Source organism: Lagopus leucura, unplaced genomic scaffold (assembly GCF_019238085.1).
Source record: "Lagopus leucura isolate 7727_CA_CO unplaced genomic scaffold, USGS_WTPT01 Super-Scaffold_100157, whole genome shotgun sequence".
In the NCBI taxonomy this organism is placed as follows: Eukaryota; Metazoa; Chordata; class Aves; order Galliformes; family Phasianidae; genus Lagopus; species Lagopus leucura.
In genome coordinates, this window is record NW_024962334.1 from 44,573,653 (window position 1) to 44,589,329 (window position 15,677).

At 43.4% G+C, this 15,677-nt stretch overlaps 1 protein-coding gene across 4 annotated transcripts in view; it reads left to right on the forward strand.

Moving 5' to 3' along the window:
- The window catches only part of PRKAG2 (protein kinase AMP-activated non-catalytic subunit gamma 2), a 187,225-nt gene that overhangs the window by 121,302 nt on the left and 50,246 nt on the right, over positions 1-15,677 (forward strand). For all 4 annotated transcript variants that reach the window (XM_042888104.1, XM_042888106.1, XM_042888105.1 and 1 more), the window contains one exon: positions 4,569-4,783. In XM_042888104.1, the coding sequence (XP_042744038.1) occupies positions 4,569-4,783 (215 nt within the window). The remainder of the gene's footprint in view (positions 1-4,568; positions 4,784-15,677) is intronic.

Here is a 15,677-nt window from a genome sequence, read left to right on the forward strand (position 1 = left end):
TGTAGGCTCCCTTTAGGTACTGAAAGGCTGCCATGAGGTCACCCCACAGCCTTCTTTTCTCCATGCTGAACAAGCCCAGCTCCCTCAGCCTGTCCTCATAGGGGAGGTGCTCCAGTCCCCTGATCATCTTCGTGGCTCTCCTCTGGATCCTCTCCAACAGCTCCCTGTCTTTCTTGTACTGGGGGCTCCACACTTGGACACAGTACTCCAGATGGGGCCTCACAAGAGCAGAGTAGAGGGGGACAATCACCTCTGTGTCCCTGCTGACCCCTCTTCTGATGAAGCCCAGGATACCATTTGCTTTCCGAGCTGCAAGAGCACACTGCTGGCTCATGTTCAGTTTTTCATCCATCAGGATGATTACACTGCCAAAGTGTTTTGTTTGACACTGCCCGTAACTTTCAGCAGCTTTAACAATTTCACCTTAAACACATCAATGCAAATGGGATGTTTGACAGCTGGTTTCTAGCTGTTTTCTTTGGCCACTGGACAGGGGAGAGCAGCTCTGCAGGACTTCCAGCCCACTTTTTTCAGTGCAGTGTGTGGGCAGATAGCTCTGCAGGCCCATGGGCAGTGTTACTTTCTGGAGAGGGATGGATCAGAGCTCCGGGCAGATCGAAGCATAGCACAGCTGATAAATGAAAGGGAGGCTTTGGCAGAGCTCCTGGGCTGTGAGCGTCCTGTCTGGAGCCATCAACTGCATCCTGCCAGGTCAGGCATGGTGTGCAGGTGACAGTGCTAATTGTGGGCCTCACTCAGGGATACAGGAGGATGGCCACCCTTCTCTTAGGAGTCCACAAACGGCCATTCAGCATTTATCCTTTGCTGTTATACCTTGCTAGAAGGCTGGTTTGCATCAGAATGCACCCAGTAGGTGGGTGGAGATTTTAACACCATGCAAAATAAGGGCTTTATTTAAAGGAAATAGTTGCACATATCTAACGAAACAAGTGGTAGCAGTGTTATTTTTGTATGTGTGTGACTAACAAATGCTATCTTGGGCCAAAGCTGTGGGCTCTGCTGTTACAGTGGTGTTTTCGGGAGGCTCTTCTATGCAACATGTGACGTGGGTGAGATCCAAGCTGGAGCTGTGCAAATGCAGGCATAGAACTGAATGTTGGACCATTGCTGCAGGCAACCCTGTGGTAGGGAAAGGACAACTGGAAATTGCCCCATTTTGATCAAACATAAAACTGGTGCTATTTAGAGTTGTTACGGTCTCACAAATAGATGCTGAATATGAGTAAAGATACTCAGTGATCCTTATGGGTTCCTTCCAGCTGGGAATACTCTGTGATTCTTTGATAAAACTGTACTAGGGCAATCAACAGAAAATACAGGACAAAGCCTTCTGTTGGCCAGTGATACAATAACTAATCCAGAATTTTCCCTTCTTCTTTATTTTCCTGTCTAGAACTCTTTTATTAATCTAATGGGAAAAAAAAAGAAGAGCTATTTAGTTTGCCGACATGAAAATACCACACTTGATTACGCATTTCATTGTCTGATGAAAGCAACATTAGCATTAGAGATAATTATGTGCCATAACAGTTCATCTCATTATCAGCAGCAGCTGAGTTTGCAGGCAGCTTCAAAGACTCTTTTTTCTCAGAAATCCTCATCTGTACTGAATTTTTCAGCCTTGTTACAGAGAAGTCTAGAAACGGTGGCTGCTTTTTAATGCTATATTGTCTAACATGGGATATAAGCTGTGTCTTGTCTCCTCGATCCCTTTCTTCTCTAGTAGACCAGCACAGTGACTGCATGCACACATACCCGTATATTTACATCTATTCCATCTGTTTAGATGGCAGTTCAATAGTAATCTGTTAACACAGAGTTCTGTTACTCCTGAAGTGATTTTCTCCTGGGGGTGTGTTGGAGATTTTCCATCTTTAATGTCACAGACTTTTATAAAATTCTTTATAGGGTTTTGGATCAGGCTGGATGTGGCTCTGGGCAGCCTGGGCTGGTGGTTGGTGACCCTGCACATAGCAGGGGTCTGAAACGAGATGAGCATTGTGGTCCTTTTCAACCCAGGCCATTCTGTGATTCCATGATTCTTTGATTCTATGATTCAGACATTGAGCTTTTGTTTTAATTATCATAAAATTACAGTTGTTTCCTTCAACCTCGGCAGTACAGAAACGTGAATAAAATAGGTACCACAATAACGCTACGAGGTGAGCTTTTAAATAGCAAACATTGAAAAGGCTAACACATAATTTAATCCAATACCTTCCAAAACAATGATGATTTTCTCTCCACCTCCGTGTGGAAATAGTCACAGAAAAAGTGAAGATGAAGTGTGTCAGGGTGTGCCTTGCCTTGAGTTCTTCTGTGTTAAGAGCCCAGGAGGCAGAGACTGTTCTAGGGATCAAAGTGCTCCCAGTGAAGTTTCCGGACAGACACTCATCATCTATAAAAACTCATGCCAAGTTTCCCAAGAGGAGGCTCCCCAGCACGGGCTGTTCTTATAAAATGGAAGGCATGCTGTCTGCAAGGAACTTTACTGCCTGTGCCATCACACATTTACAGTAGTGTTCATGGAATGTGAGTGATGTTACTTCCGTGGTCTCCTTTCATCCACATCTTCCTGTGTCCTCTGGCTGTCCTCTCCACTTGTATGGCAGCCTTGTCAGCTTCCCTTATGCCTGGTAATAACACTTTTGGCAAAGATTGTTAATCCTGGAAATTGTTTGTAGACTTGCTGATACATTAGCACACAGTGAATACTTTCCAGCAGTAAGAATTTAAGATCTAATGGTGTTTTTCTCCCTCTTAGTGGTTTTATATTTGCATCAATTACAGTTACCATCCACCACAAACCCCAGTCTGAGAGCTCAGGAAACATTTGTACACCCATAAAAACACAGAAGATCAGAGCATCTTCCCCAAACTATTCATCTCTATCTGCAAGCAAAAACAATCCTTTTAGTCCTTCAGCAAATGGCACATGCTCCAATCTCACTAAAATCAGCAGTGCTGAGGGCATCCCAAACACTGGGGCCACTCTCCTTGCCCCTCCCTGTGGAAACACCCATCTCCATTGCATTTGTGATAACTGCTGCTTGGTTGGCAGAGCTCTAATGAAACACATATCCTCGGTGGGCAACTGCAATTCCAAAAGACAGCTCTGTGATCAGCAGTTACTGCCCAGCTTTATCATTTACATTCCTAAAATACAAAGTATTCTCTATAAATGCTGTTTGTGAGGCAGAATGGGGACACCGAGAGGTAATGAATACCCTTTGAGGTCAATGCAAGACAGGATATAAACCTTCCCAAGGGTTCATTCAACCAGTGCTCGTGGTTCTGCAGGCATTTGATTGCAGAAGTGCTGGAGTACCAAGGGAGTTGTACTTATACCCTTTGGCCTGGGTTGTGAGTGAGGACCAGTGGAGGCTGTGTTTGCACCAGTGCAAAGCCTTGGAACAGAGGTGTGCAGAAATCTCTGGTAGAACCATGAAAGCTCACACTGAGAAGGCAAACTGAATTTGCCTTGGAGATGCCTTATCATGTTTTGAAGTTTTGTTTGGATGGCTTGGAGTTTCCTGCTTATTAGAAGCTACCTGTCTGCTCCTTTTTGATGCACTTGAGTCCCCTGTGGATTCACTGGTTATCCACACAGACCTCTGGGAGCACAAAAAGTGAACCCAACTCAGAGGCCACAGAGGTGCCCATAGCCCACTTCAAAATCTGAAGCTCTGTCCGGCTTCAGTTTTTACGCCTTTAAATCAGCTCTGATTTATGCTGGTATAAAAGAATCTTCCTTTGTTTGCTGACAAACACATAGATGTCATAGGAAACACAGATGTTGTAATGAATTTTCTAATTGGATGTGGATGCTTGTTCTTAAATGGATAATAAATACGGCTTAAATGATCTGTTTGATCACAGCTCAGAACTGCCCTAAGAACACAACCTAAAATACAGCTGGGGTAGACATGTGTGTCAAACACAAGCAGGATGCTCACCAGACAAATGATCTGCTGCTGATACTGATTCTCAGCACAAGAGGAAAATAATCTTTCCTCTCCAAGGTTGCTGAAAACAAATCTAGATTGTAGGAAAGCATTGCTAGGAGCCCTACAGAACGTGGGCTGAAGCTCACAGGATATACCCCTTGTTTCTTTTTGCCTCTCCTCCTAATTTTGTTCTAGCTGCTGGCTGAGACAGAATCATCAAAATGAAGCAAAAGTATGCGTTCAAGATCTTGAGCCATTTACCATGAGATAGAGGTAATCCTGAGATTCACAGAAGCATTAAAATAGCAACAAGAAAGTGACACCAGTGCTGAGGATTGCTTTAGAAGTAAGGAAGCAGATGGGAGGCCAATAGAACAGAGACGTAGAGCTGTCTCATCTTGCAAATACACCTCCCTGGACAATGGCTCAGACAGTTCAAGCAGCCAAACAATTCACAGAGTTTTAATCCCCTATTATAAATAAGGGTGAGATATATGCTTTTAGCCTGGGAAAGGTGATAAAAATATATATAGGTTTACTGTAAAGATGAGATTTCTGCCTGCTTCTCTTCTGATCGTTAGTAATTATTCTTTTTTACAGCCTCTGGCCTCTCCTCTTCTCCATCTACCCCAACACAAGTGACCAAGCAGTCCACGTTTCCTCTTGAATCCTATAAGCATGAGCCTGAGAGACTAGAAACACGGATTCACTGTTCTTCTCCTCCGGACATAGGGCAGAGATTTTCTTTGCCTCCATCCCAAAGTGCAGCCAAGCCTCCTATAATGACACCATCTCTCTGTGCTACCTCAAAACCAGTAAGTAGAGCTTGTGTCCACTTCTCCACCGGGAAATGTACAGTGGTGTGTGTAAAATTGTTTCTCATACTACGAGCTAGGACTGGTGCGTCCATCCTGTGGAATGGAATGAGAACAATTTCATGTGCCTTAGACCCCAGGCTTGTGTCAGCTCTCAGCGTTCAGCTGGCAAGGCATTAGGAATCCAGAGGTGGGAGCTCTTCTTGTGAGTTAACCAAATAGCAATCAGTTCTTGCATTGAGCTCAACTGAGCTTTGCAGTGGCTGCACAGTTCTGCACGCATAGCTGAGATGCCGCTTTAGAGAAGGATACAATTTTATTTAGGATTGTCTTTTATATCCCTTGAAAGGAGCAGATGAGAAGGCTAGCAGCCAAGGAGAGCAGATCAAAAAGAAATTCACAGCGTGAGCTGCAGGGTTTTGAGTTCCTGCTGCCTCAGAAGTCTGAGATCACTGGGACAACTGCAGTCTAATGGCACTGGTTGCTGTGACTCTGTCTGCCCCAGCTCACAGTACAGAAGGGTGGAACTACCTGGGTATTTAAGCAGACCCCAGGTAGTAGCAGCGTCTTTGTAGGAGTGGTTTCTTTAGCTCCTGGGAATGCAGGAACTCAGCAGTTCCAGGAAAACGTGAATTCTAACCTCTGATATTCTCCTCTGCAACATCTGCACTGCATGTCTTTGTCCTGGACTTGAGCAAGGCCTTTGACATGGTCCCCCGCCACATCCTTATCTCCAAATTGGAGGGATGTGGATTTGATGGGTGGACCACTCGATGGATAAGAAACTGGTTGAAAGGCCGCATTCAGAGGGTGGTCATCAATGGCTCTGTGTCCAGGTGGAGGCCGGAGAGACGCGTCCCCCAGGGGTCTGTCTTGGGACCGGTGCTCTTTAACATCTTTATCAGTGACATTGATGACTGAATCGAGTGCACCCTCAGCAATTTGCTGATGACACCAAGCTGAGCGGTGCGGTTGACATGGTGGAAGGAAGGGATGCCATTCAGAAGGACCTCGAGAGGCTGGAAAGGTGGGCCTGGGTGAACTTGGAGATTCATGATCCTTGAGGTCCTTTCCAGCCCTGGCCATTCTGTGATTCTGTGATTCTGTCTTCCCTCCCCTCCTCTGGATAGCCTCAGCCTCACAGTAATCACTGTTCTCTTCTGTGCTCTTCTGCCTTCTGGATACGCTAAACCAGCAGTCCCACATTTCCTCCTTTGAGTCCTGCACCTCCACAGGAATGGCTGCAGCCATTATACCGTGTGTGTGTGGGTGCTGTGACCATTTGGTCTTATAAATAATAGACATTTTCACTCATTGCTCATTATGGCTTGTTGTATCCAAAGCCAGCTTTGTTGTTCTAGACTAAGGAAGCCAGACTTTCAAAATAAACACCTTCCTATTCTGCCACTAGGCGAAAGTAAAGAATTAAAAATACTGAATAATACCAATCTTACACTCCTAGTTAGGAACTCCAGCAGTAACCTTCCTCCAGACCATTTGCTGCCTTTCCATGTAAGGAGCAGGCTTGGATGCACAAGTTATGAAATTCAGGGGCTTGCAGGACACAGGAATGTTTGTGGTAGGCTTCAGTCTGTTGGTCATATCCTTGGCGTGTGAACGTGGTTTCTGTTCAGCTGCTACCCAGGGGTCTGTTGTATCTGCTAGAACAGCGACTGAAACACAGATCTAATTTTTTATTTGTTTTTAATGATTTGCTGCTTGGGACAATAAAGAAACAGAATTCTTGGCAAGTATTTATCAGCTGTAGTGGTTCTGTGCCTGCACAAGATAGCCTGGATGGAAACTCAATATATTGTACTCAATTATCTCCTATTCAACAGATGCAGAAAAACATATATAAGACACATAGGATGTACAACACCTGACTTTCTTTGTTCTGTATACTTTGCTTTTGTACTCTTTGTTTTATATCTATCTCATTTATAAGAGTGAGTGCACAGGGTGGCAGTGAATCATTAGGTTTTCGTTTCACTAAGTTATTTCCCTTACAAATGTGACAACACCCTGAATACTGCATTTTAGACATTTCAGTTATTCTGAGTCATGGGTTAAATATTTGTTTTCCCAGTGAAGATGTCATAAACAGATCGAGGTCCATTTCTTGCTTACTTAGATAGCTCTTTCTTGGCATAACGATTCCAAAAATCTTAAAAGCATTATAAATTATAGGATGAGTGGTTTCACAGTGGACACTGTGAGATGTTCACTTTAATGACAGAGCAGCTCTCACGTTGACAATTGAAAGGAGAGGTTGACTCTTACCTACAAGGGCTCTGTCAACTCAAATCTCATTACATTGTTTAATTAGTGATGATAATGTGTGTGATCCTAAAACTATTATCAATGATTCATGACTGTGGAATACACTGCAACAGCAAAGAGGAACTCTTGGAGCCAGAGCTGGAAGTACTGCTGAAAAAAACCCAACAAATGAGCCAATGGATGAGTATAGGAATGTGTAGCACCAGGGCTTGGAACTCAGCCCATTTTTACATCCACCTGCATTTGAAGCTGATTGTGTACTTGCTTTTTATACGCTTGAGGCTGTGGCACAGAATGGTAGAATCTGCTAAAAAACAGAGAAGAATAAAGATATTTGTTTCCCAGCAGATGTAACCATCACTTTTGTGTTTTGGTAGCACTCAGTGTGTATCTTGCTGTGATTTTTAACCCTTTTATTCAGATAAGGGGAATAAAAAGCAGGAGACAGGCCCTGGCAGAGGGAGACACTGCTTCCACAAGGAGCATCTCAATGCAGTGTGTGTACCTCAGCAGATAACACCATGCTAATGGGTGCCTGCAGTAATCACTCAGGCCTGGATTTATCCTGCCTAACTTTAGAAACCTATCTGAGCTGCTTACGTTGGTTGCCTCTGTATCTCAGAGAGGATAAATGGGTTCTTCAGAGGGTTGGTCAGCACTCTGCCTCGCTCACAACTGAGGGACTCCGGGTGCTGCATTTCTGACCACGGTGTTTCTGTTGGGTGCCCAAAGCAGATGTGTGAGGCTGGGTCAGGCCATGGCAGCAGCTCTCGTGGGCGTCCAATGGCTGCGGAGGTGTTCCTGGTGGTTCAGTTAGGAGCTCAGAATGAGAAATCAGCTGATAAGAGATCAAAGCTACTCCAGAAGATTAGCGTGCCCCACATGAAATAGGGAAGGAGCGACTCGATTTTTTGCTGCACAGTTCATGACTTTGTACTTCGGCCTTGTGTTGTTTGGACTGTGTAACCTTCAGGCTGTTAAGTGGTGAATGATAACTCCCCTCTAAAGCAACATTACTAACCATGAAAGGAATGCAGAGAGGTTGCAAATTCAGTAACCAACATGTTCTCTCTGTTTCCGCTTTGCCCTGTTTTGAAGAGGAATGCAGTGTGTTGAGCTCAGTGTGCTTGCATCCTTCTCACTTTGTCCTTTCTTCTTCCACTGACATGTAAGGCACCATGAAAATAGCAGTATTCTGCCTTCTGCAAACACCTGCATTTTTGTGGTACATCATTTCCTGGCCTTCATGAGTTTCTTCTTTCTCTGCATGAGGAGTCATGGCCAGAGTAAGATGCCTGCTCCAAAATGAGCTCTTCTGTGGTGAAAACAGGAGCAGGGTTCCCTCTGCTCAGAAGGGACAAAAGCAGAACATACAAACAGCATCTTCCATCTGGGAACCACTGCTCTCTCTCTAACAAACTTCTGAGCCTAATACTTTCCCAGAGATTTCTTACAAAGAGGGCATCTCATGCAGAAGACAGTCTGACACATACACTGAGCTTGTGTCAGCACATCCTCCTCAAGCCACACGTGTAGGACACAGGAGAAACTGGAAGATACAGTTGGCATCCATTTTACACAGTCAGTGTTACTCAGCTCCAGGAACAGAAGTAGAGTCTGCAGCCAGGCCTCTCCCTTCCAGTGGCAGAAACACAGAGGTAAAGAGAAAATGGTTTCTGCAGCTACCTGCTTGTTCAGCAGCAGCATTTCCCTGTGAGGCTATTCGTGCTGTTTCTCAGCCAGAATGTAGTAAACTCAAAAACAGGGCTGTTAACTTGTTTGGCGTGAAAGACTCTTACATCACACCCTGCTGGCAGGCAGCCTGGGAACCAGGATATGTGCAGCAGGTCCTCCCATCTGGCTCTCTCCAAAAAGCCATGGCACCTATCAGAGCGCCGTGATCAGCCTGGCTGATAAAAGAGATTTAAATCTGATGAAGAGAACTGAAAATGCTCTTTGATTCTGATGTTGTCTTAAAAAAAAAAAAAAAAAAAAAAAAAGGAAAACAACAAAAACCACAGGCTGGGAGAAATGGAATCCAGTCTGCAAATGTGCAAGAACTCTTTATTTCAGCATTCGTGTGGTTTAAGGAAGTAAATGAGTGCCAAGGCATTACTCTGATTCAGCTTTGATTTATACCACAGTAAACTGATCACGGAACCCAGAGCCAGCAAGGCTGTCATTTACCAGTGAGAAAGCTCTGGCAGTGTTGCTGTGTCCAGACTAGTTCTAAGTGCTTTAATACCAGCACTCCTTCTGGGAGATGTTCTCTAATAGATCCTCTGGGCTCCAACAAGCCAGCTGGGTTGCAACATTCTCCCTAATGCAGCTGCTGCTGTCCGTGTAAAAGTGCATTTAATGTAAAAATGGAACATACTTGTCCAACTGTTGGTACGTGATTAGTTGCAAACCTAGTAAATCAACAGCTTTGTGATTATGTATCATTCAATCACTTAACAATTGCACACCATATTAATAGAAAAAATGTCCTGAGCCCACCTGATTTGTTTTATCTGCTTTGACAGAGTGTCAGGATGGCTCCACTGAGCAGACTTCACATCACTGAAAGTCCATAGTAAGATTCAGTGGGAAGTAAAACCTAAATGAGCCAGTAAACTTGCTTGGAAATGAAGAGACCCATTCTACTAATATTCTGTTCTGTCCCTTTACCTCCTCCCTATTAGTCTTATTCTTTTACCACATTTGGCATTTTTATCCCTATTTAAAATACGCAACAGGCACCTTGCTAATAATTTTATATTGGTTAATTTGCCTTTTCTAGAATTACTTACTTATTTTAGGAGGAAAAAAATACAGTTACAACCTGCTGTAATGCCAGTTTCCGGATGTAATTGTAATTGTATTCTGGTCGCAGCATTCGGATTCTTGGCAATCAATCATAGGATGTAGAGAATTTATATTGCGTAATTTCTTTGCCCTGAGGAAATGCATGTCTGTCTGCTTGTGGCTTTTTCAGCAGAGCGATTTATGCAGATACCTATGGGTGCACCTTGTGCTGAATTTATCTTAACAGCATAAACTCCTCCGATTCCTGTTCCTGCCAGTCCTAGAGCCCAAGGAGAAAGACCAGGATGAAAGGATGAGCAGCCAAAATGCTGAGTCCCATCAATTCCCAGCTGCTCTGGCAGTGCTTGTATGACTAAGTAGCTAAGACAATTAAAACCAGAGCACTGTGTGTTTCTTCTATGGTACACCTTGGTACCAAACTCATGACCCCAGAATCCTGAATGGGGAGTTTCTGGTTAAAAGTTGAAAGCAAAGTTACCTTTATCTCCCCATGTCCTGCACTATGCATGGTAGTACTACTCTTCTATTAACAGCGAGCTCTGTTTGTGATCACAGCCTGAAACCTAATTTCTGATTTAAGGCACAGGTTCAGTGTAATAGAGCATTGCTGCCAGTTTCTTACCAAGTATTTCTCAGGAAAACAATGATGTACCACGTGTGCTTGTGCACAAAGCAGCAGAAAATATAAACCAAAGTCTTTTAGAAGAGAGCTCTGCATGCACTCAGAAAACTTCTCTGTTGCACCATTCCTTCTCATGTATTCAGGTGGGTGGAAAATACAGCTACAGGAAGGAAGAAATGCTACACAGGCCGGGATCCTTAAGAGGGAACTCTATGAATTCCTCATCTATCTCCATCTCTCTCAGCTCGGTTTCGTCCATATTGTATTGTTAGATACACAATCTTTAACAGCCAGCAGAGCTTTACAGAATGTAAATCCCCGGCTGATACCCAAAGGTCACAGATTACACAAAGCAGCGATATCCTTTTCTCTTCTCCGCACAGCCTTACCCCTTCCTCTGTTTGGATGAAACAAAATGCTGAAGTTGGGAGATAAAAGGGGGACATCTTGAGTAACCCTGCCTTCCATTTGTACGGTAGTGTCGCTGTCAGCCTGTACATAAGGAGAGCAACACGGCTCTGCAGAAACACAGCTCGTGTCTGTGGTTCTTTTTCTTTTAAGATAACAATCAACCAAGTTTGGCCATTTGAAAGTCAGCTGCATGGGCTGCTGACTCAGAGGAGGACCAGATACCATCTTGGCAGCAGCTTGGAAAAATGTTTCCATTGTGCTCCCGAAATGAATGCAAAATATTTATTCCTTGAGCTCGTTCCCAACAGCATTCTTAGCGGGCACTGAGGGCAGGGCCGTGTGGATGACATTTTTAGGAAGACAGTAATAATTTGTGCAGTGCCCGAGGTATGAATAATCGTGTTTTATGATTAACAAAGAACAGAAGTCCTACAGCACGGGGCGAGTAAGCTGAAGTGTAGAAAGGTGAAGTAATGGAGTGTAGGATGACAGAATTACTGCGTCTCCTGCTGTGGAAAGGATCCATGAGGATCACAGAGCCTAACTCCTGAACAGACCATAGAAAAGATGAAAGGCACAAGGCCAGCAGGGTGAGGAGGCAGCAGAGGTACAGAGTGGAGACACTTGGTTGGCCTTCTTGCATGTGTAAGGTTGTGCACAATTGCCAGTGCCGAGGTCAGCACCTCTGGTGTTTGAGCTTATTCTCTAGCACAATTTTTGCCCATAGCTGCACAACGCGTCTGTCTGTGGCACGCAGAAATCCTTCTTCCTTGTACCTCTGAACAGAAAGTTACTAATTGCTGTTTCGTGGAATGTGAGCACAGATGATTTCAGCAGAGAAATAAACATGACTCTTGCCCCGAGGACTTCATTGTCCGAGAGCCTGATCTAGCAAACAGGCCAGGCAAATTCTAAAACCATAAGCATTGACTCAAACAGGATGGTTCCTAAGCACTACATCCAGTATGTACTTGCAGAATGGGTTTAAGTGTAGCCATAACATAGCTAGTGATGACACAAGGCACTGAAGAAAGGTAATCTGAAGGTTACAGCGCTGAGTTTGGTTGAGGTTGCTATGTATTTATGTTGCTGAATCTCAGGTGCTATTCTGTTTTGGTTGAAGTCAATGCAATGATGGCCTCGATCCAGGAAAGCACTTAAAAGTGCGGTCAATTTTAAGTACATTGGTGGTCTGGCTGGAGTCAGCAGTACCAGAGCACTTAAAGCAATATACATGTTGGCCACTTTGCTCAGTCGAGGTCTTTGTACACTTTTTATTGTCTATTAAAACACTTACAAACGACTAGCACAAGTGAAGATGAAAGCTGATGGACAGGCAGGGGATGGAAAAGGAATTGGGGAAAAACCTGAGAGATTAAATAAAGAGTAAATAATGGAAAGAGCATGAGAATCAGGACAGAAGAAAGGTCGTGGTGACAACAGGAAATAGCTGATCGCCAAGTGGCAAGGAGAGCAGCAGCTGTGAGATTGCTATCTGCCTGCTGGTGTATGTTTGGCCTCTCCAGCTGTGGGCATTTGGACCATGTTTACATGGAAATATTCATGGTGTGCACCACCTCTGCACCCAGCTCCTGACACAGGCAGAAGCAGCTAGTGATGTCTTCAGAAAGGGATGGCAAGATGCACTGAGCACCACTGCAGTACAGAAGCACATCATACAAGCTGGGCGCCAAATAGATTCCTCCATTACCCAAGATTTCACCAATATAGAGGTCACGTTTTGAAGAAAAGAGTTGTTTCCTCACTCCTGCTTTTCTTCCTGAAGGCCCAAAACATGGCTGTTGCTGATTTAGTTCTTTGAATTCGAGATTTCTTCTCTTTTCATTTACATGGTTGTAACAGAAAACAAAGAGTTTGAAGAAGAGAAAAACACAGCATCAGTAATAGAGCTCAGGGAGGTGGGTGCACATATTCACCCCATCAGAGATCTCTTACATGATTATCACTGCGTCCCTTTTTCCCCTGGTGCCTCAGTTTCCCATTTATAAAAGCTGCAGTGCAACACCTCCTTAAGTCAAACAGTACATTAAGAAGTTCTTCAGGAAGCAGATATTCTTAGAACCGTAGACGTAAGTGGCTTAAGATAACTACAGATAGCACATTGTATTTAAAGATTTTAGCAGCAGCCTTTTCCATTGCAGACGATAATAATGTATTACAATGTACAAAAAGCTATCAGGTTTTCAGAGCACATCAAAATTTATGCAAAAAATCATTGTAAAGCAGGCTGGTTTTCTGACTTCTATGTTTATTTTAGAGCTTAGTTTAGGATGGGTCAGACATCCCCATAGGACATAATGTCCTGCAGACTGTATACAGATTAGTATTCATACACATATGCTCCAAATTTGATGTTGTGCACTGGATTTGCTTATTTTTACTGTTTTTTAATCACAGTTACCCATAGAATTCTTTTAAAAACGTGAATCACTGAAATGCCTGAGTCGATGAACAACCTTAAATAAATAATTACTGTTCTAGAGATCTATAGCCAAGCTTCTGTTCTGAACTTGGCGTGCTTTTCCCAAGAGCTCAAAATATCATCCAAACAAACTGTAAAAGAATATAACAACCACCGAAATGTCAAAGCCAAAACAGCTCCCCTTCTTTCAGGAATGTCCCGTGCTGTCTCTCACCCACAGGGCCTTACTTGGACATCTCAGAAGAACCCAGCTGAAACTCCAACGCTTCATTCAAATGGCCAGGGTCAGTGTGTTCTTGGCACAACCCAGCAGCAGTTTCCCTTGTGAAGTGCCATCACTCTTCCAGGAGCACTTTCTGGTTGGACATCCAGCACCAACAGAGTTGTGTGCCTCATGCAGAGGTCCAAAGCTCTCAGAAAACTCCATCTCCAAAGATGATGCTTTTGGTTCCTACAGCTGATTGACTTTGAAATATGACCACTCTGGCAGAAACAACCACTTTCATCTCAAACTACTTGACTGCATTATTTAATTTAGTATTCAACTTCATTTTTTTTCCATTTAATTGAAACTGACACTAAATTTCCAGTCTGCTATTTAACTGTGCTTCAGAAATTAAGAAGCACCTCTGGTGAGCTTACGCACAATTTAGTGTATATATATATATATACATATATATATAGACATATTAAATTCTCTAATTTTAATTCTGACTGTACTAAAGTTAGTGACAGTTATTCTACTGTCCTCAGAGAGGCTAGATTTGCTCATAGCCCAACTGTTTCCTTACCTGTAATGACAATTTAAATGGTCCTTTTTCATGATATTGATAGCTGGGAGATACCACACTATGTTAATACATAAATCTCCTCACACAGATTGCTGAATACTGAATCTGCATCTAAACTTATGTACATGTACACCCAGTGCTTACCATACCCACACTGTGAGCATCCCCTGACCATCAGCACACTTTTGTATCCATGTTTGCATAAACTCTGCAGTAATGTAAGCATGGTGTTGAATTTGAGGTGTATCTCAGGTCCTTAACATTGAACTAATTTAAATTTTTTTTTCAGTTCTGGTTCATGGAATGCAGGGAAAAGCCTTATTGGTATTTCCACATCTCTTTATGGTATTGTTTGTAGTCATAAAACATTTAGCTGAAGCACTTGATATGCTTCTTGCTCAACACAGTCCTTACTTCAGCCCCTTCCAGATGGTATCAAACCACAGAAGCAGTACATGCAAGATCTGTTTTCACTTGTAGTGTACCTGAAGTGATGGAACGATATAGTTAATAGGCTGCCAAAAGGGAAAGCATGCATGAGAGAAGGGATGCTGTCATGGCAGATTTCTTTTAAGCAGAACAAAAAAAAGAGAAGCAATACACAACAATTTTGCCCGGAGTGATCAGCAGTAGATCTGAGAATAATTCAGAGGAAGGCCAGGTTCCTCAAGCTATGCAGATTGAGCACCATCTGAAGAATAGCTTTTTGTCACAGAAATGATCTATTTGAAGATTACAAGGCAACCATGGGCTTTGTGTTGAAGCAAGTTTACAAACTGCGCTGAAATGTACTTTATTATCCTTGCCTGCCTCTCTGAGATAGCTTCTGAATACTCAGTGGGTTGAGATCCTCAGTTAAGATAAGCTCTTAGAAAGCGAGTCCCTAGTGCACAGCTCATTTGTTTAGCCAGCAGTTATCCACTTTGTAGGGCAGCCCATGCCGCAGAGCCAATTCTTTGTCAGCCCAGCTGCATGTCAGTAGCTAAAAGTTTTGTCAAGGCTGTGGGTGAGTCAGCTCTGAGCTGAAATCTGCCTCTGTCTTTCAGTTACCCATCGCAGCAGCTCTCACCTGCATCTCTTCACCATCTGGACTCACTGCTTCCAGTCTTTGAGACCTGCTGATGATCACAGAAATGCCATTTTAACAGTAGGCCAGTGACTAAAGGTCTACTAGAATTTTGTGTGTCTTACTCAAGCTCGAAATATGGCATCAGTTCTCTTCAGGCTTGATAAGGGAAAACTATTTAATTCTAGGTTTAAAAACACCATGCCTGAAAGCTGGTGCAGTAAGTGTTTGCAGAGTAGAGCCACCACCCATGAGCAAGGCTTTGAAACACCACACTAAGATGAAGAAATGCTATATAGTAAATGTTCATACAAATCAGATTTGCCTCTTAGTATTTTTTTTAAATCTGTTATCCTCAGCAGCCTGTGCTCTGTGGAACATCATGCAGGACTCTGGCCTCCATCCAACAACAGTACTTACCTAAATGCTTCACTTTAACTAACACAACTAATCCTGTGTAAGAAGCGTCA